General features: G+C 36.3%; 1 protein-coding gene across 1 annotated transcript in view; it reads left to right on the plus strand.

The window, feature by feature from the left end:
* Positions 1–20,707, plus strand: part of PTPN4 (protein tyrosine phosphatase non-receptor type 4) — a 105,317-nt gene that overhangs the window by 32,292 nt on the left and 52,318 nt on the right. Inside the window, exons 2-7 of the mRNA XM_058810028.1 lie at positions 6,217–6,371; positions 12,850–12,957; positions 15,812–15,854; positions 15,951–16,029; positions 19,685–19,729; positions 19,963–20,015. Of these exons, the coding sequence (XP_058666011.1) occupies positions 6,217–6,371; positions 12,850–12,957; positions 15,812–15,854; positions 15,951–16,029; positions 19,685–19,729; positions 19,963–20,015 (483 nt within the window). The remainder of the gene's footprint in view (positions 1–6,216; positions 6,372–12,849; positions 12,958–15,811; positions 15,855–15,950; positions 16,030–19,684; positions 19,730–19,962; positions 20,016–20,707) is intronic.

A 20,707-nucleotide genomic window follows, 5' to 3' on the forward strand; every position in this document is an offset into this window, starting at 1 on the left:
TCTTGGTGACTTTGAGAAGTGAAGTAGGACTTTCCTTTACTGTTCTATACTTCTGGCATCCATGAGGGATTTGCTCAAGCAGCTCAGTGTCTGCAGATAGCAGAGATCTTGGAGGAATGTGTAGAAGCAGCTGCAGATGAGCTCAACTTGTGTGCTGTTTTTGCACAGGAAGGGTGGAGACTGCTCAGTGCCAGGCTGTAAGGGAGGATGCAGGAATGCCTGACCCAGGAGCAGGAGAGTTTGGAGTTGGCAGCTGCCAGCCCGTGCAGGTACCAGGCTAAAGAGCACGATCTGGTTACCCACCAGTGGAGAGAAGTACTGGGGGTTTGGGGAGCTTGAGCTCCATAGCTCCCAAAGGCATTTCTTGTATCCAGTGCCCTTCCCGGGACTGTTTGGGAACTCAGTAGCACTGAAGGACCAGTGGCTGTAGTTACTTTGTATGGTCAGAGTAATAGCTGGTCAACAGTAAAGATGTGATATCCCTCTTTTTCAGTGAAGCTTTAGGAAAAGTTTAATAAGTGGCCATATGATAACTTTTCAGAATTATATTATCTTCCTTATGTAGAATGAATGTGGTCAATTTATATATAACTGATATTAAATAAACTTGAAATAAAACAAAAGGATTTGATAGAGCCTGGGATCATTAAGGATGCTGTTGCCTGGCCAGAAGTCTTGCTGGAATCCTTGCACCTGTGACTGCAAAGTGAAATAAGTCGGTGTTTACATAGCAACTTTAATGATACTTTCCATTATTTGGTCAGCATAAAGCAGGAAGGAATCACAGAATCTTAGACTATCCTGAGCTGGGAAGGACCCACAAGGATCATCAAGTCCACTCTCATTGGAACAATTTCAGGATTGTAGTGCATGGGTCGAGTCACTTAAATGAAAATGCATTTCTCCTCTGCTTTCATTTATAAGCAATGTCCTGAAGCTGTGTACTGCATCAGAATTGCTGAAAGCTTTCAAAACAAATTTTTTAAAGACAAAAAACAAGACAAGAACAATTTCTTTTGATTTAATGTGGAATTCCCTCAGAAAATGCATGACCAGCTAATGTTTAGCATTTTCAAACTAGTTTGGATTGAAACATTTAATGTAGTGTCACTAATGTGTTTTCAGTAAACCTCTGTGAAGATGGGCTCTAGGTGTATCTCAGTGTTTGTCTGAATTGCAGTATGTTGTATTATTCTGTTAAAACCTTCATAGTTGTCTTTGTACATTTAAAAGGGTGGTTTTTTGTTATATATATGTAATTAAGTTGTCTGGATAATTTTAGTAACAATGGGGTCTGCATTTTATTTAATATATTCAAGCTGCATCATGTTTAAGGACATGGGTCTTCTATGAGTCTGACCTACTTTCCTACTTCTTGTAGGAAACTGATGTACTGTGTTAGACCCAAATGAGCAGGTGGGCCACAGTGCAAATCTGTGCCTTCTGGGTTGCTAAAATACAGACTCCTAAACAAATGGAAGTCTGACAATGCGTGAGCTTCTTTAGCTGCTTTAGATGAGCCATGAAAAATGAAATTTCTCATGTCCTTGCATGCACATGTGCATACAGTAATGTGTTAAGGGTGGTTGTTTTTCTCTGCATTACATCAAGAGTTCTTTTAAAGAAAGTTCACATCAAGTCAGCAAATTGGCTCCACTCTTGGATAAATTAAATTTCAGTTAATTACCTGCTTAACCAACTGCTTATTTATTAAGCTGCTTAAAATCAGTCAGTTTATTGTATGCCCAAGCAAATTGTCATTATACTGTATACATTTACATAAAAGAATAAAGGAGGCCGAAAATTCACTTGTGAAGCTTCTGTGTGCTCTTTAGTGCCCTAACCAAGCCAGTATTGCAGGAATGTTCTGCCCTTTGATAGGGAACACTCCCTGGAATTGCTTCACCACTTGAAACCTGAGCTCAGGCAGGAAATGTACAACTTACTCCCTCCACAGACCTGAGAGGTAAGAGGAGTTACTTTGCACGAGTTCTGTCCTTCTCCAGTTGCTGTAGCAGCATGTTCTTTAGACTGTTAATTCACATAAATATTACATGCTTACCAGAAGATGCTGAAAAATTATAAGCAGAAAATCTTCATCATATGCAAAGATTAAGTCTGGTTTAAATAATCCACTTGCATGTATAAAAATATTTTAGCATTAAGTGCCGTGGCACTGCCCACAACATGGATATGCCCACACAGTAGTACCTTGCTGAAGTTAACCTGCTGTTTAAGCCAGATGTTCTCAAACTGGTTTTTTGGTTAAATCTCAGCTTTTGTTTTTACTCCTATTTCTTTTGAGGATGCAGATTTTACTTTGGAGCTTAAAGCAATCCTCTCTTCCTTACTAACATTATCTATAATATTTTTATTGCAGAAGTATGCAATGAGTGTAGCTGAATTTCCATCAGATTTTCTCATTTTATATATCAATATTTGTTAGGAAATCAGCTGTAATTTGTAACCTTACAAGCAAGAGCTAGCCATCTCACTATTAGTAATTTTCAAAATATATAGCAAGAATGGCAATATATGTTTGGGAGACATAATACTGTCTGTGTTCTTGGTGTATGTATTTCTGAAAGAAAGAAGTCACAAAGATGATATGGGTACAGTTGGGGCCAATTATGTTGTAAAACAATTGTGTCAGTAAAACCAGTAATTGCAGGGTCTGTCTGTGCTTAACAACCACGTCCTTTTTGTTAAGTGTACATGTGCTGATAGAGGTTTAAATATGGGTTGTGTGCACATGATTGGCCACAGAGCAGTTCTGTGTAATAACCCTGACAGGTCTTAGAAGGAGGAGTATTTTTGTAAGTGCATGTGATGGTGAAGGTGTTTTAACATATTCCCTACATTCTTCCATAGTTTCTTTGCTGACATATAGGGAAAGATTAACTTGGAATGTGGATAAGAGAAAACAGTCAGTCTCTTGTCACCTTCCTCTCTATTAGTTTCATGGCTATTTATTTTGATTTTGTAGGTGTATTTCGGGATTTGAGTCATTCTACTTGTAAAACTGTGCTCTATAGTTGCAAAAACCTCTCAGTTTCATGCAAGAAACTTGTCTGCTATGAGATGTTGGTTCCAGCTACTGTGTATTTTGTATGGGACATAGAATGTAATGTTTTATTGCATAATCTGAAAGTACAAACCAAAATTTCATAAATCCATGAAGAAAATGTTCATGAATGACTGATGTCCAGCACGGTGGTGCTATGAGCTTCATACCAGGAAGATGCTAAACTCCAGACTGGAACAGCGTGAGAGGTGTGTGTGTCCTGTTTGTTGCCTTAAAGAGAGTGGAGAAGGCATTGCCCTTCCAGTCTGCAAGCTACATCACCTGTTGTTCTGGCCCAGTATAGCTGCTCCTATTTCCATAGCCAACTCATAATACAGTGCCTCTTTCTGGAATTTGATAATTGCATTTATGTACATTGAGAAAAATCCCGTCGTTGTCTGTAACTATGCAATATTTTTTTGTTTGGCTGGAGCAAAGATGATCTATGTTACAGCAAGAACGTTGATAGATCTGCAGGTTGGGTCTGTTGAAGGGACAGAGTGAATGGTTTCATGGTGTTAAGGATTTTGAGGGTCACTAAGGGATGATTTCTCTTTGCTCACTCTTTTGGATTTGTTGCTGTGTCTGAAACCCAGTTTTCTGTCTAGTTTAAGGCAATGAGGAAGGAAAAGGTATGGCTGCTTTTGTCTTGATCAGCAGATATGACAAAAATAGAGGAAAGAACAGGAGAAAAGATGAGACTTACCTTTTTCTTCTCTTAAAACATGATGGTTTTAAGATTGTTTTCTAGTTTTAAACAAGTCCTTTTTTCCCCTCTGCTGCAAAACTATGCTTTGTTGAGTTAGACTCTCCCAGCTTACTACCAAATGCATTTGTGAGGACTGCAGGACTTGAATTTGAAAGCTGAACAGTCCTTTGTGCACTAGTGTTTGTATTTGTGGAAAAGCACTCTGAAGATGACACTCACTGTTTCTTGGTGTATTTGTAACTTTTTCAAATCCTTGTATATTACACTTATCAAGGAGTTGTTTCTGTGGTATAAAGAAACTGGTTTTAATCAAATTGTGTGCTTTCCTGAAACCTTCTTAGTTTCAGCTCAGCAGCAGATACTGTCCTAACATTTTGGCTGTAGTTACCAGTTGTGTAGCTGCACTGATAATGCCAACCTTTATGCCATTATGACTAGTAAGGCTTGTAGATTGTGTCTGTGTGGCAGAACACTGTTTGTGAAATGTTACATGGTTGGCTTGGATCACTGATATGGAGGTTCAATTCCTATTTGGTGTTTAAAGGTTTTCTCCTGCTTTTTATTATTGAGGTCTGGAGAAGGTAGAGCAGAAGCAGCCTTTCATTGAGGAGTTGTCAGATGGACTTTGTTTTTAGGGTTTACTTGAGAGTTTTAATGTTTTGACACAATTTTTCATAAATTTTAAATTAAGACATAGTCATAAATTTAGCAGCTGGTGGCTTTATCTGGTGTCTGTATCATTCAGTTTGTCTTGTTGGTTTAGCAAAACAAAAATAAACTTGCTGTAGTTCTACATGAATACAGCATTTCAGTTTTGAAGCCAGTGACTGAGTAGCCAAAATAAAAAAGCTGTCTGGTGAGGAAGCAAGGTACTAGTTAATCTGAAAATGCTGAGTAAGTCAGAACAAGCATTTTGCAAGGATGGATGACCATCAAGCAGATTTTTGTATGTCTCAGGTGTGTGGTCATACTTTAAGAGCTGAAGATGTGATCTAGAAAAGCAAAATACCTCAGGGCAGTTGCTGAGGAGATTGTCTGCAGGCAGTGGGAAGATGATTGAACCGCCAAGTCCCCGCTTGGTTCTTGGTATTCCACTTTCCCATGAGAGCCTATCTGAGTTACCAACTATTTAGGAGGCATTGATTTTTCATTTCTTACCCCTCCCTCTTCATTTATGTATATTGGAGCACAGATACCTCTTATGATCCATGTAAGCTCTCTAGTCACTGCTGGAATGTTTGCTGTCCTCTGCTGAATTGTCCCTTTTTGTTTTTTTTTTTGTCATCATATGCTCCTGCCCCCCTCCATAAATGTGAAGTTAATATGTAGATGTGTTTGAAGGCTCCATAATCTTATGCAAGATCAGGAAAATCAATCACTTTATATTCAGTTTTGAATGTACCTGTGTTCTTTTGCTACTCTTAGGGTATTTTAATTTTATGTCTCAATATATTCTCTACTTAAGTTATGAAACTTTCTGTTTGCTTACGCCCTTGTCAAAGGATGTAGAAATAGTTTGCTGAGTGTGTAATTAGGTGAATCACAGGCTCTGATCCTGTGAGGCACTTGAGAAAGTAGCTGGTATCATTGGATAGAGCTGATAGCTTCAGGTGGGCCCATAAGGACTTTGCTGGGCTGAGGCTGGATGATAATCACAAGAATCTTAGATTAGAAAAGTGGATTCTATTGCATTCTATTTATTGGCTCTCAGCACAGGGCATACACTTGTGATGGTCATGGTTGCTTCTGAGAGGATGAGAATTGTTTGTACTCCCAAACTAAATGTGTAAATCCAATCAAATTGACATAGACAGAAGATTCAGTAGTTTGACAAACATTAAACTATTCATGTTGTAATTTAAAAAAGGGGGGGGGGGGGTAGAAACGATGGTAATGTTTTTGTTACCACTGTACATTCTCATATTTTGTGATTTTACAGTGAATGCACAGGCCTTGCATAATAATGCATCAAAGTCTGTTTTGTTTGCTGTTTTCTTTCTCTCCATAAAGCTTTTCATGTAAGCATTTTTTGCTGTTTTGCACTGAAATTAGTTACTTAATTGCATCTAATATCAGGAAGCTAGTAGCCATAATGCCTAGCAATTACAAAGCTTTGTGAATTGAAAAGGCTGTTGTGAATCTTTGAAAACAAACAAAAATCCCAACGAGAAAACAGCAAACCCACAAAACAACCTTAAAATAGAGAGGGTGTGGACAATGGGCAGAAAGTAAAGGACTGAGTATTTTGGTATAAGGTTGTGTTGTAACATGTAAGGCATTGCTTTCTTATTGGCTACTGTGAATTTTGTATTCACTTTTCTTCTGTCTGTAATGGACTTTTTAAATAATGGACTTGCTGTCTTTTCACCTTTCTTTGAAGTGAGACATTGTTGCATTTGCATTTTTTGGCTCTTTGTAAGAGTTGTGTTGGTTTTGCCTGCAGCCCCTGTGTGGACAGTAATGACCGCACGTTTCCGATTGCCTGCTGGCAGAACCTACAATGTCCGAGCGTCTGAGCTGGCACGAGACAGGCAGCATACGGAGGTGCTCTGCAACGTTCTTCTCCTGGACAGCACTGTACAGGCTTTCAGAGTTAATGTAAGTACTGCTCTTACTGCACATCCATATTTGCCTTATTGCAGATCAATATCCTGAGCTTGCCTTCCTTTTCTGCGTTTGTGGGGCTGCAGTTTGACTTTCAAACAGTGAGAAGTAGAGAATAGAAGGGGAAGTTGTGTTCAGGCAGGCATGCTTGTACACGTGTGCAGTTACTGGGAACTTAGTCATTCTGGCATCCTCTGTCATACTAACACATCTTCATTTCAAAATCCAGTGTATGGAGCATAATCTATTTCTAGTAATTCTCTTCATGGATTAAAGTTGTCCAGTGGAAATGGAGGACAGTTTTGCCATTGAGTTGAATGCAGCTTTTGTTCTGCTACATTCTGGTTTTTGTATTTTGAGCACGAGTAAGGTGGAGTGGGAACTCTTCCCATAGGTGTACAACTGACTGTGTTCAATCACCTGTATGGTTATACTTGGTCACAGCTGCCATCTTAGAGTATCTCCCTGCTCTTTGCTTTCCTCAGATAATGTTATTGTTCTGTGATTTCCCTCACTTCAGCTCACCGCCTTCTACTACACTAATGAGAATGACAGGAAGGAAAATGGAAAGCTGGTTGCTGAATACTGAGAACTGTTAATGGAAAAAATCAAAAACTTTTACACATGAACCAGAATTTAAAATAGGTTATTCATCCCATTTTCTAATAAAAATGTTCATGGTGTTGTGTATATGTTACACGAGTGCAACCCTTTCTTTCAGCTTCCTGAGGGGTAACAAAAAAACCCCATGAAAAATAGGCAAGGACTTCACAAGAAAACATTAAAACATTTAAAGTCATCTGTGTGTGAGAAAAACTAGAACTCCACAGGAAAGAAGCTGTAGGTTTTCCTGTGGTAGTAGAACTCTGCTTTTACTTTGAAAGCTATAGAATTGATGACTTATATAGAGAAAGGTTGAATAATGTGATGGTGAAAGTTAACAGGTGGCATAATAATTACAATTTTTCAGAAGGAAATTGAACTTCAGCAAATGAAGTGTAGGAGTATCAAATAAGACTGTGGCACTTTGGATGGGAAGTGAGGGAGAAAGTGAAGCAGTTGTCAAATCCATATGGACAAATACAGTTCAGACTATATGAAGAAATCCTAATGCTCAGTCATTATATTGGATTCTGATACCCAGTGTTCAGCAAGGATATTGATATATTTGAATGTTTCAGGGAAGATTTGTGAGAGGGATTGCCTTTTTCTATTCTGTAATCAGTGGTTAGAGCCTGCAGCTGCTGGTCATAAGTGAAAGCTGTTATGTGGCAAAAACTTGCAAGAACTCAGCATTCAGAGCTTAAGGTTCAGAGGCAGATCTGGTGGTTATTTGTTTTAGATATGTCAGTCAAGATGGAAGGGTTTAGGATAGTCTCTTGAGGCATTTTTGTAGTTCATTCAAAAATTTCTTAATTTTCCTGGACTTCTGAGTAGTAAAGTGTGGGAATTTTGGATGATGGAGCTGAGGGACAGATTTTTAAAGACTTGAATTTATTAACATCAAGCCTCTTTTCCCTTCTGAGATAATTTTTTCTATATCCTTTCCCCTTTTCTGTATCTCTTAACTTCTCATCATTGCTAACATTTCCCAGTCTATACTGCCTGCCAAAAAGCAGTATGTGCAAAATGTAGTTGGATATAAAGCGTTAGAAGTGCATAAGAAATTTTAAAGGTTGTCATCTTTCCTTTCAGGTGCATGAGTTTTCCATTAAAGTATCTGTCTTGTGGTTTTTTCTTATGAAGAAAGTAAAAATAGGGAAGAATAAGGAATAATTGTTGGGCAGTAGGTATGGGAGATGTGCTTTTTTCTGATCTAGGTGTTCAAAAGCTGTACATTTTTAGAGGATACTAGTGCCTCTAAGAAAAGCAGAATCACCAGCTATGAATCCTCAAATGTCTGTTCTGTCTCTCCCGAGAAAAAATTATGTAATATGTTCTTACCACCTCCCTAGTGTACTAAATATTTTAGTCACATGGATCATGCTTTACTGCTTATACAGATCAGCCTGCAAGTTTGTCTATTAAAACTGAGTCTAGAGAATAAAAAGTTCCTTGGTGCTGAACATCTTGATCCCATGTCTTAGCCTCAATCTGTTTTTTCACAAATAGGCAGTAATAAAGTATTCATTTGTAGCAAATGTAACCTACATGCCATACAGGTTCTCAGGTTTTATAGCTTTGGTTTACTTTATTGTGGTTGACACTATACTTAGCCATAAATATTTATGGACTTGTTTTCAAAATAAGAAGAACAAAGATAACATCAAATAAATTAGCACCTTTTTTTTTTCTCCTGGTGATTGCTATAGGTATTCTGCATGCTAATGATTGTAAAAATAATCTGGAGGATGCAGTGGTGTGTTAATAAAAATGTACTCAAATGCTCTTTCTTCTCCAACAGCAAAGTGCTGATCACAGACAATGTCTCTTGATAATTTATGTGATATTCTAAGTTCACAATTCAAGCAGCCCTTTCCATTGATCTGAACAAAAGGCACCTTTGTGCTAAGCCTTACCTTGTAGAGAGCATAACAAATCAAACCAGGTAATCCCCATGGATTGTAGCCAGGGAAAGTCTGCACTGGTTCCAGGCAGAAGAGTCAGTGGGAATTAACCTGTGCCTGTGTTTGAGGAGTACAAAGCCTTTCTCTAAAATGCTCTGCTTACCAAATGAAGAAATCCTCCTTCCATCCTGAAAAGCAGATTTCAGTAGAACAGGTAGCTGGAAGAAGGAAGGCTGATGTGAGTTAACAACGTGATCAGGATGATTTGCATTACCATAAAACTGTTTCTTCAAGATCAAATTACTTTAATTTGTTTTAATTACTTGTTTAAATACCTAAAATTACATCTTTTCCATGAAGGCTGGCTTATTTATATTCCCTGAAAGCCAGTATGTCAAGGTAGATGGGGTGGGTTGTTCTGTGAGAAATGCTAATGGTCATGGACAAATGTTTCAATTTGGAGCCTTCACTATCCCAGAACTTCAAACTTAATGAATTTACACTCTGATGGAAGCAAAATGTAAAAACCTGTAAAAATAACTCAAGCCAAACAAGAAAAGAACAAACCAAGCAAAAAACCCCATACCACCCTTCTGTAATTTTAGATGTTTTTAGTAATTCTTAGTAATTTAATCTTCAGCATTACTTTGATACTTGCCCTTTTTCCTTTGACAAAAAAAAAAAAAAAAATAGCATGAGTTGTAGAAGGAAAGGAGAGAGTTGAGCAGTGTTGGGGAGTGCATCTCCTGGAGCATCAGCCCAGGCATTGTGGTGAGCTGCAAAGGAAAGGGTTTGTGTTGCCAGTAGTGAAGAAGCAGCACAGCCTCCCACAAATGTGTGAGCAGCAGAGCTGTGACCCACTCCAGGGAAGCCCAGAACCTGTCATCCCCCTTCCTCTGGCATCAGAAATCCAAATTTTTTTGGGCTGACACGGCAGCAATGTCTTGTGTTGTTTGCTGTGGGTGCAGGCAGTTCTGTGGGCAGCAGCAAAACCAGAGTGTCAGCAATGGGGACTGAGGAGAGGGTGGGAGCTGGTGAGCAGGCATCAGACCTGTGGCCTGTGTAATGTGTAACCCTGCAGGTGTCTGCCTAAATTTTCACACATGGTGTGTGTGAACAAGTGACAATCATTTTGCAATTAAAAAATTAATCTGTATATATCTAGTGATACTAGATATATAGTTCTTAAAATAGTTCATAAAATGCAGTTCATGTGTTGATGTCTAGTGTCTATGTCAAATTTGGCCTAAGAGGCCAAAATTTGTGACACATTCTGTCTCCAGCAATAACTAATAAGTGCATATAACCCTCTAATTCTTCAATTCAGAAAAAAATGGACATTCTTGTGTCTAACTCTTGTGGTTTTGTCTTAGCTAGTTCTCATTTTTCATACATGTTTTCATTATTTCTTGTTCTATGAGGAAATAATGTTTAACTGCAATCTGTAGCAACAAAACAAGTTTCTTATCATGCTCATTTACATTTATTTGGTTTGCTTTTTTATAAAAAACCCCAGATATTTAAACTTGCTTTCATACTTTTCATATTTTTGAGCAGCTGTTCAATGTTATGATAGTATTACAAGTATTTTGGATCTTTCTCAACAAGCAGAATTGTGACCTTCACCTGCTTTGGCAAGCAGCAACATCATTACATAAATATCAGAGATGGGTTAAGCTAAGGTCTGGTTTTGCTAGATGCTTATCTTTATTTTGCACTAAGTAAAACATTGTGATCCAAACAAATGCTTCATGTTGAAACCTGTCTTCTCTTACCAAATTTGCTGTTCAATTGCAGGAAAAATACCTTCCTTGTGGTTGTGGAATGATGTTCTGTGTTTCTTAACTCAAACTGATCAGCCAGTTCTAAGCTTTTCCATTAGGAAACATTTGTTCAGGTTTTTAAGAAACAGTGTACATTGGCAGGATTAGATTGGAAAAAAGCTACAGAGATGGTATCTGCATGCTGTTAGAGGAAGTAACATGTCAGCTGTGGAATTGCAAGACTAAACTTAGGTTCCAAACATCTCCCATTTTCTGGTAGTTTCTGTTATAAGTTCTTAGTTTGTGTTCTTATTTAAATCTACGTGGGAAAAATGCCAAGAGGCAATTAGTGTTGCTATGTAATTTTAAAATTAGCTTTATTTGCTGTAAAAACTGTACTGATTATTGGTTTATTTCAAAATATTACAGAAACTTCTAATTTAGTAAAAATTTAAGTGACTATATTTGGATTGTATATAGAAATGCCTTATGCATTTATGCTGTTGTACATTTATTGTGTTAACATCTGTTTTTTTCTTTGCTTGTTTTTAGTAATTTGTAAAGTAAATTTTTCAGTGGTGGACTGCTTATCAGTGGTGCTCCTACATTTTGTAAGACATCTTCTCTGTACCATTTAAGGAAAAATGAGGTCTTTTGCAAAGTAAATACTGGAATTCTTAGGTCAGTTCAATTTAGCCAAATTTATATGGGACCTGAAATATATCCCTTATGTAATTTCAATTTAAAGATATATGCAAAGTTATGGGTATTATTGTCCTCATGGGATTATTTCAGACATAATTTGTGTATAATTATTCTCTACATTTTTATTATTTTGAAATTAATTATCATGATTCTTGGAGTTTTTAGGCTCAAACAACTGCCTCTGACAGTTTATTAAACTTCAGTTGAATTCAGTGTAGTTTCATCTGAATAAAAAAAGTTAGTTTTGATAGGATGCTCTTAGATGTTAACAGATATCTGAAGGTAGATGTGTAGATTTTTCTCTTGTATGGGTAATAATGGAACTCTTGCAACATTATCTTGATCTTTTAGCTGCATACTTCCATTTCAACAGCTGTAAAGGTAAACTGTTATGTAATCTCTATGCAAACCAGGGTCCTTTGGGAGCAGAACAGCAGGGATTTTTGTTCTAAAACTCTAAAATTATTCTTACTGCCTACAGTAAACAAGGCAAGATGTATCAAATCCACTGTAGCTGCAATAATACTTGGCACCTAGAAGATTATTAGAAGCTTCTCTGCTTGGTGACAGAAAGTAGAAAATCTGGGTGGAAAATGTATCAATCATCTTTTTCACATTTCTTCTTATTTGACAGTTCTTGCAGAATTTTGCTTGTCTTTTGTATTTCAAGGTGCTATGACACTTTTAACTTCTTTGGGAAACTCCCTTCAGATTTCACCAAATGTATTTATTGAGTCCTGTCATAATGGTACACTCAGTTTCAGTTACTATGTTGGCAGTATTTCCAGGTTAGGCAAAAAATTGCTGGGTACTAACAACTACAGATTCTTTTTATATCATTTTGTGGGTAACATTTGTCCCTGTAGTGGAAATCAAGATTGTTCACTTGACTCTGAAAAGAAGTGTGATGCTACTCAGTTACCTTGAATTAATTAAAATAGAGTGAAGTGCTGTCTTAGAATGTATGTAAATGATACTTCTTGGTTAGGTATTTGGCTGTTTCAGCTGTCTCTGCCATTAAACTCTGGAAACATGTTCAACATGCTGGTTCATTTAAAGTCAGGAATAGATTTTGAGATCAGGAAGGATATTTTGTGTAGGACCTGTATGTTTCAATTCGGTGACCCAAACAAGATTCATGTTTGCACGGAGTTCTTTATTAATTCCTGACTGTTTTTTTTCCTTTTATGCTCTCCTTTTAAATATCAAATTTGGCTAATAAAAGGCTTTCAGAAATAATCATGTAGCTAGTTGAGAAGTGAGAAGTTCTTACTGTCAGAAAATGACAGAGAAGAAAAATTATTTCCTTACATATGTTTCAAAAAGAGATGAAGCTTGTTTAAAAATAGTGCTGCTGGGATACACTTTGTGATATTTTAAAAAGTGCTGCTAGAGCACATCTGAAAGAATTGATATGTGCTCTACCTGCCTGAAATCTGTGTGTCCAGTTATATATATTTATTGATTAAAGAAGAGGTCTGTATTTTTTCTCCGCAGAAACACGATCAGGGCCAAGTTCTGTTGGACGTAGTCTTCAAGCATCTCGATTTGACAGAGAGAGATTACTTTGGTTTACAGTTGGCTGATGAATCTACTGATAACCCTGTAAGTTATCCCTTATAAAACTGTTTTATAAGTACAGTCTTTAAAACTCATAATCATGTTCATCACTGTGGTTTGTGTTATTTGAAGAGAGGTAAATAGAAGCTTTTGTAAGATTGTGCTATCCTCCCCAGCTGTGTCATTTGTGAGGGCCTCTATCATCTTTTATTGTAGTTACAATAAAATTGCATGTTAATAGTCCCAGGTTTGGAGTAAAATATGGAGTTCTGTGCTTATGAAGTAATATCTTAAAAGGATATTGCTTGTTTTGTTATATCTGTTTACTAGATTGCATTATTATTGTCAAAAAAAGTGAATCTGTTTTAGATTTGTGGTTGTATTTGTCATTAGGACTTACAGAATAATGAGGGGGTTTTATATTGTTGTGTATGAAGTTTCTGTTTGTAACCCAGATACCTGCTGATCTTTCAGTAGTGCTTGGTATGGTCCAGTATCTGACAAGGGCAGTCATCTCATCAGCTTAACTAAGAAGGGACTGCCTTGGAAATTAGTATTTACAACAGTTCATGGGCTTAACTGAAAGGAAATTCTACACAACTGAAACTTTGTAAATCATGAGTAGAAACTAAGAGATGCAAATGTAACATTCACTGCACTAGTTACAGTGGTACTACTGGGATCTTGATTGCCTCGAGAGCACTTCTTGGATATTTTCTGTGATAAGTATCAAATAGTCACTACTTGTTTTGCAAAGTGCAGTTTAGCTAAGCATTATTGCTTGTAAGACAGTTCTTTACCTAATTCTTATTATATGTGCAGCACAATGATGGGGTCAAAACTTACTTCCCAATTTGTACATCAAAAGTCAGCCACATTCACTTGTTGACAGTTTTGTTAAGACATTGATGGACTGCCTCTGTAATATTTTTATTCTAAACTTTGTTTCAGGCTTAAAAAACATAGACAAGCAGAAGAAAAGGCTGAATTATTTTTCATATTTTTAAAAGTATTTAATTGAGTATTGCTCAATATTTCACTTGACATACAGAAATTTATCTGGCTTTCCAAAGGGTAGACCACTAAGCTCTCTTTCTTTTAGTTTATCTCTCTGGGAGCAGCTGAGCACAACACTGTAATACAAGGATCTGCTTAAGGGTTAGTCTGAAGCAGTGACTTAACAGATATTTGGTACAAGCACATACTTTAAAGTTTTTTTAATTTTTTTTGTTTCTAAATATTTTGTCTCTTCAGCACTATCTAGTTGCCATGAAAACAGTGTGTCAGAGCTAAAAAGAAATATTACCTATATTAGTCATGCAAGCTTGAAGAATGCATGGGTTTGAATAATTTCAGGTTTTGATACACATTTACTTTTACACTTGGTTCATTTGGACAAGGAAACCATATTAGGTTGACAAATGTTCTAGTTATTTGTGAAATAACACAGCAGAATATTGCTAAGCTATAGTTAATGCAGCAGCAGATAAAGATGATGAGGAAAACGGGATTCTGCTGATTGAGTGTGAAACCTCTAGCATTGTGTTTAAACATGGATCTCATGAATTGCAGAGCCTTTGTGTTTTCTTATAATATTAATATCAAAGGAAAAAAAGTATCTGTTGACATGTTTTGAAAGATTCTTATATAAATTACCTATATATCCATAGCTAGAGTGTTCTTTAAGCTTTTACATTTAGTCTTAAAAGTTAATTGGTCCTGCATGAGGCTTTTTTTTTCAGGTATTCACTTTTGAGGCTGTATCAAACAGTCTCTTTACTTCCCTTTGAGCTGACTGCTACAAGGATACAGCATGTAGATCTAGTCATCATTATTTGTTATTCCTCATGAAAAAATTACTAACTTCAGGCTAATGAATTAAAAAATGACAAAAATGACAGCACTAACTTCAGATCACAGTGTGTGTTAGGTAGCTCAGGTACCTGTGTGTTTGCTTCCTTATCCCTCACCTGAAAAACTAAAAAGCCCTGTGATAAGTGTGAGGGGGTTGCAGGCTGTAAGGGGTAGGTGTCTGTCACTGCTTAGGAACTGTGCCCATATAACAATTTCCTGAGGCTTGTGGGCTTGCCTTGCAAGGCAGCTCAAGGAATAGAGCAGTATTAATACCAAAGATAGACTTAGGAGGTACCTGGACTGAGTTGGTGTGTACAGAGACTGCTGGATTGCTGATGGGCAGTGGTTTAAACAACTTGCAGAACTTTCCAGGCAGATGTACTTTCAGCTGAAATTTGCCACATTGATTTTTATAAAGCTCTGCCTGTACACAGCAGTGTTCTCTTGCAGAAATAATCAATATTTGGAACTGTTCAGTAAAATTATTCTGTAGTCCTTAATCCAGGAGGCTGAGTGCTGAGTCTCTGGCTTCCAAGATCCAGTTAGTGATGTAGCAGTGCTGACAGAGGCTGACAGAGCCAGTGGGATCACTCCCTGGATGTGGCACTCAAAATCCAGAGTCAGAAGTACTGGAAGTAGTTAAATTACTTCTGAGTTGGGTAAATGAGCCTGCTTACAGCTCTTCACTAGGTTTGGTGGCTCTTCTTAAAGAGTAACTGACAGTTGTTAAACACAACATAGTTGGGTTCTGACCTCTCTCAGGCTCCTGTGACAATCATGGAAGCAACTCAAAGGGGAATTACTGCTGCAAAACAGGTATCTGAACAGCATAACATAGGTTAATCTTGGGGAAAGCAGAGCAGTAGCAGTTGTTGATGATAGTGGTGATGTCTCCAGAATCAGTAATAACCCTGTGTAAGCCAGTGAGGTATTTTGGTAAAAGACCAAGTACAAAGTAATAAAAAAGCACCAGTTTCTTGATGTATAAGGCTGTGATTTGTACTTTCTTTCTCTGAAGTTTGTGTTACAATTTGTCTCTTTCCAGAGGTGGTTGGATCCAAACAAACCTATCAGGAAACAATTAAAAAGTGAGTAATGTATGTATTTTGTCAATTCATCTATTGTTATTATGCTGTTTTTCCAGGGTGCCCTGATTAATTAGAAATAACTTTTCTTGACCATAGGAGGATCTCCTCACAGTCTGAACTTCAGAGTTAAGTTTTTTGTAGGTGACCCAAACAAGCTCCAAGAGGAATATACAAGGTAGGTTTGGTTGCTTTGTCAATAAAATACTTCTCTAGAACAGTCAATAATTTCTTTAAGTTATAACATGGAAATTTTCTTTTAACTCATGTTTGTTGTATGTACAAGCTTCCAAGTTTTGTCTAATAATTACAGATATGAACTATGCAATTGTACCAAATCAGTATAACAAAAAGCCTGTGTGAATAAACTTATGAATTTATATGCAAAGTGAAGTAACTATATGAAGCAGATGCTACCAAGTAGAAACAGAAAAGGGAAAATAGAGAAAAAAGGAAGAACTTAATCCCAGTATTTACCAATAAGTACAAATTTATAATTCTATCCTTCCCAGTGACTAAAAAGTTGCTGAACATTCTGCATGTTTTCCTCCCCAGTTTTCTACTTAAAACTAATAAAATTAATCTCTGTGGTTGGAGTTGTAGTTTGAATCACGTAAGTTTATTTTGATAGCAGTATGTTGAAATCTGTTAAAGAAAATGCTTAGTGTGAGTCAAAATCAGAGGCTTGTGAATTGCAATTAGTCCCTGAAGAAATGCCTCAAATTTTCCATATTTTTAATTACTTCTGGCCCTCTACAAAAATGGCATGAATTGACAGATTGGAGCTTTGGATGTCGGCCATTCTGAAAACAGGTCAGCCCCATTCAAAAAAATTATTGAGGATAGCTTTTGAAACCTGAGTACCAAAACTGTGACAATTTGAGTCCACATTTGTTTATCATTGCCTTTAATTTGTCATATTTTGGACAAAATTCTGCACATATCTATGCAGACAGAATTCACTAAAACGACTCCCAGAGATTCTGCATGAGACTTTGTTTTACTGAAATATTTACTCTAGGAAAATTTGCCAATTTACTCTATCAAAATAATGAATAATGACAAACATGTTTTCTGAATTAAAGGAAAATATGTAATATTCCTGAAGAGATGAAAAAAAGGATTAATGTTGATCAGTGTGAAGTAAACCATAAAGAAGGAGAGAACTGGAGAAGTGCTATTCTCTAAATACAAAGCTATAAATACAGCTTTCTTTTAAATGGGAAATAATGTATGGTTTCTGTATCTAGGTCAGCTCTGCCCATTTTGCTAATAGGCCTAATTGCCCCTGAGAAAACTCATTTGTATTTGGAATTATTACAAAGAGAGAGATATTATCCATGGGCTTCTTTGGAGTGAAGTTAGGATGCCATGTCACAAATATGGGCCTTTCACATAATCAGTATTCCCACCTCAAAAAAGGGAAAGAAAAGAAAGTGCAAACTTCTGACAATTCCAGCTGAAGCTGAGACTGCTCCAAAGTGCTCAGTTTTTACAAATCCAATGAGAACAGAGGAATGACTCAACACATGTAGCAGCAGGAAGAGCTGTCAGGGAAAGCTTCAGTGTCTTGTCAGCTCTCTGTAGGTTCACGTGAGCGAGGCAGGTTTGAATGCCCCGGGTCAGGAGAGGTCAGCAGGAGCTCAGTGTGTGCTGCAGAGCTTTGCCTGGAACTTGGCTGGGGAGGGAATGAAGCTTCATTAGTGCTCCTCCTGGCAGGGAGAACTGCTCGTTAGCGTTGACTCCATTAGCAGTAGTTCTGTCCTGCCCTTCTCTGGCTATAGCTATATAAGCAAGTTGAAAACATGGGCATGCAGTGCTGCCTTTGTTGCTTTAGTGGAGTTTGTTGTTCAGGCTTTTGCAGATCTGCTTTGCTAAAGCTTCTATTGATTTCCCATTTTGCTCAATAATATGTGAGGCTTCAGTGTCCAAACTGGTGATTGGCTCACAAGCCATTAACCTCACTGTTCACTGAAAACAGTGGACAGAAGATGAATTCTACTTGGTGTCCCTTAATCAAGATGTCCTTCAAGTACCATGAAATATTTCTAGTAAAGCTTTATACCAAAAAAATCCAAATAAAATGGAAGTGCAGCTGTATATTTGTGAAGAGATGCTCAAGAAAAGCATGGGAAGCATATCCATTTAATATATAAATTTAACTTGTAATTTTTTGCATTTATTAATCAGTTAAGAAATTTACTTCATCTATTTTTTATTTCAATATGCATTTTAAGTATTTGAAATATTTGAGATCTCTAAAGTCTGGAGAAGGGCTAAGTTTTAACTTCTTGAGGTTAATATCTTTTAAACAAAGCTTCTTGCCTTTTTGGTCAGTTAAAGCATCTCTAGATGTTTTTGTAGGGATTGAGCACATGGACTAATCTTTGCTTGTCAGTTCACAAATGTTTTTCCCTTATATTCTTACAAACTAGTTATATGTGTTTTATATATCTATATCTATATATATATATGTATAGCTTTCTACTGTTTTATAGCTTGTAAATAATTGGATTTCTCTGTGAATACTTGTAAATGTTTGTAGATAATCCACTTTCTGGAGACTACACAGTAAGGAGAAGTCATGTTATATGTAATAAAGTGATATATTTTGGCTTTAATTTCTTAGTTGAAGTTGTTACTGTGAAATAAGTATTTAATATTTAGTGCTTTTCATATGTAATATTGATGTTTGTAATGAATGGGTGTAGCCCAGCTTTTGAATCAGAACTACACAAAGAAGACCAGGTGATCATTATAATAGTAATAATGTAGGGTTTAAATTTATAAGAAAGCAGGAATGATGTTTACATTTGCCACTCAGTGACACTTTTATTAAAAGATTTAAAAGGCAGTGGAGACAAATTCTACAGCAGGTTTTATGTTCTGTTACAGGGATTTTTATTCTGAAAGTTTAAGCTTTTGCTAATATCCTGCCACCTTGATAAATCTTGTTTGGCACCCCAGTGCAATCTAGTTCAGTGAAGCTTTGTAGCAGATGTGATTTGCCACTTGATGTACATGTTTTACTTTTGTCAAATTTTCTAAAACCTCTGAGTGAAATGTGAAGGAACTAAACTGAATGAACAAAAGATTCATTCTGACACCTTAACAAAATATTTGGGGTTTGTTGGAGAAACAAAGGAAGCAATTTAGAGGGAAATTTCTTTGTATGTTAAGTCATGGTGTTTCTGGTGCTCCTGTTTGGTGGGAAGTAGTTTATGTTTTAAAATGTTTGGCTGTTCTATTTGTTATATCAGTCTCCTTCCTGACTTGAAAGAGTGGGCATGAAAAAGCTAGATGAATTTCTAAAACAAGCTTTTTTCACATCATAATTTAAAGAACACTTTGGAAGCTCAAGGGAAGTTAATTGAGAGGTGTTTGATATAAAAGAGTGCTCAACTTTAGTAATAACAATGTAACTCCAAAATACTAAAAATAATGGATAAAAATAATGAATATAAATGAAAACACTGCAGTATCAAATACTCAGAATATATTAGTTCTACCTAGAGTACAGATCATTCTTATGAGGGTACCTCCATACACAGATGCAAACTGCAACTTGTGTTTGCTGTATAAAGCAGGAAAAATGTGAAATTTGTAGCCTTTTAGTGAAATATGAAGTATAACTTCATAGCCTGTAAGTCATTTAATTTGCCAAGTTTACTAAGCAAAGTTTCATTTCTTTCCTATTAGAGTTAAGGAAACAGCATGCAAAATGTCAATTGTTAGTTTTACACTAATTGATAGCAAATTATATCAAATTGATGAAAAATGATGGAATAATTTTAATTTTAATTGTAGTGTTTTTCGTTTGCTTTTTAAATAAGGTACCAGTACTTTTTGCAAATTAAGCAGGACATTCTTACTGGAAGGTAAGACATTTTTCTTGTGTTAAGCATTTAATGCAAATCTGGTCAAGAAAAAGTTCATAATGGGAGATTTTACCTGCAAAAATGAAAACATATTAAGAATAAATCACTGTCTATGAGTTTATAATAAATACCTGTCAAATTTGTCCATAGACTATAAAAGACTAGATTTTTCAAAACCAAATGTCATATGAAATATGTAATTTTATTTATTTATCATTTTAAAAACAAAACAGATTGCCCTGTCCTTATAATACTGCTGCTCTTCTGGCTTCCTATGCTGTTCAATGTAAGTATAATTAATGTTGTGTACTTGTTAGTACTGAAATATATAAAAAGTCTTATTGATTAGTTTCTAAAGAATGTACTTTGTATAGTATTATACTGTGGTGTTTGTGGGCATGGTGCTAATTTTCTCATGATTAAGGACATTGATTGGTTGTCCTCCCCCAGTATGTTTTGCTGAATTGGATATGGAAAAAATACTTAAAGCCATGCTGTTAGAAAACCCCAAATCAATACTCTTTAATTTCTGTGCATTCTGAGGCATGGAATTGTGGCCTTGAGAATGATACTAAAAAGTATTTCTTAAGACACTAGAACATTTTTAACATTATATACAGTGAACCTCCAAATAGGTGTGGAAAATGAAGTTCTGGTCTTATCTGGCCAAAAAGTTCAATACCTGTCTTCACAATTTTAAGCCACCCAGTGAGTAGATGAGTCTTGAAAACTGAGATTTAGTTTTCCTCCTCACTCAGTTTTTCTTCATAAGCTGAAATGAAGCAATCCCAATATATTCATTCACATTCATGTGTTTTTCTACTGTTGAAGATACTTACATCTACCTTAGTATTTTGTATACTTTGTACATATCAGAGAAACAGTGTCCATGTTAATACTTTCATAAAATATATATAGTAATGGTAATGTCATGTTTTATGCATGGTTTTGCTCAGTGGTCACCTTTTTGTAGGTCAA

Source organism: Ammospiza caudacuta, chromosome 8 (genome assembly GCF_027887145.1).
Source record: "Ammospiza caudacuta isolate bAmmCau1 chromosome 8, bAmmCau1.pri, whole genome shotgun sequence".
Taxonomy (NCBI): domain Eukaryota; kingdom Metazoa; phylum Chordata; class Aves; order Passeriformes; family Passerellidae; genus Ammospiza; species Ammospiza caudacuta.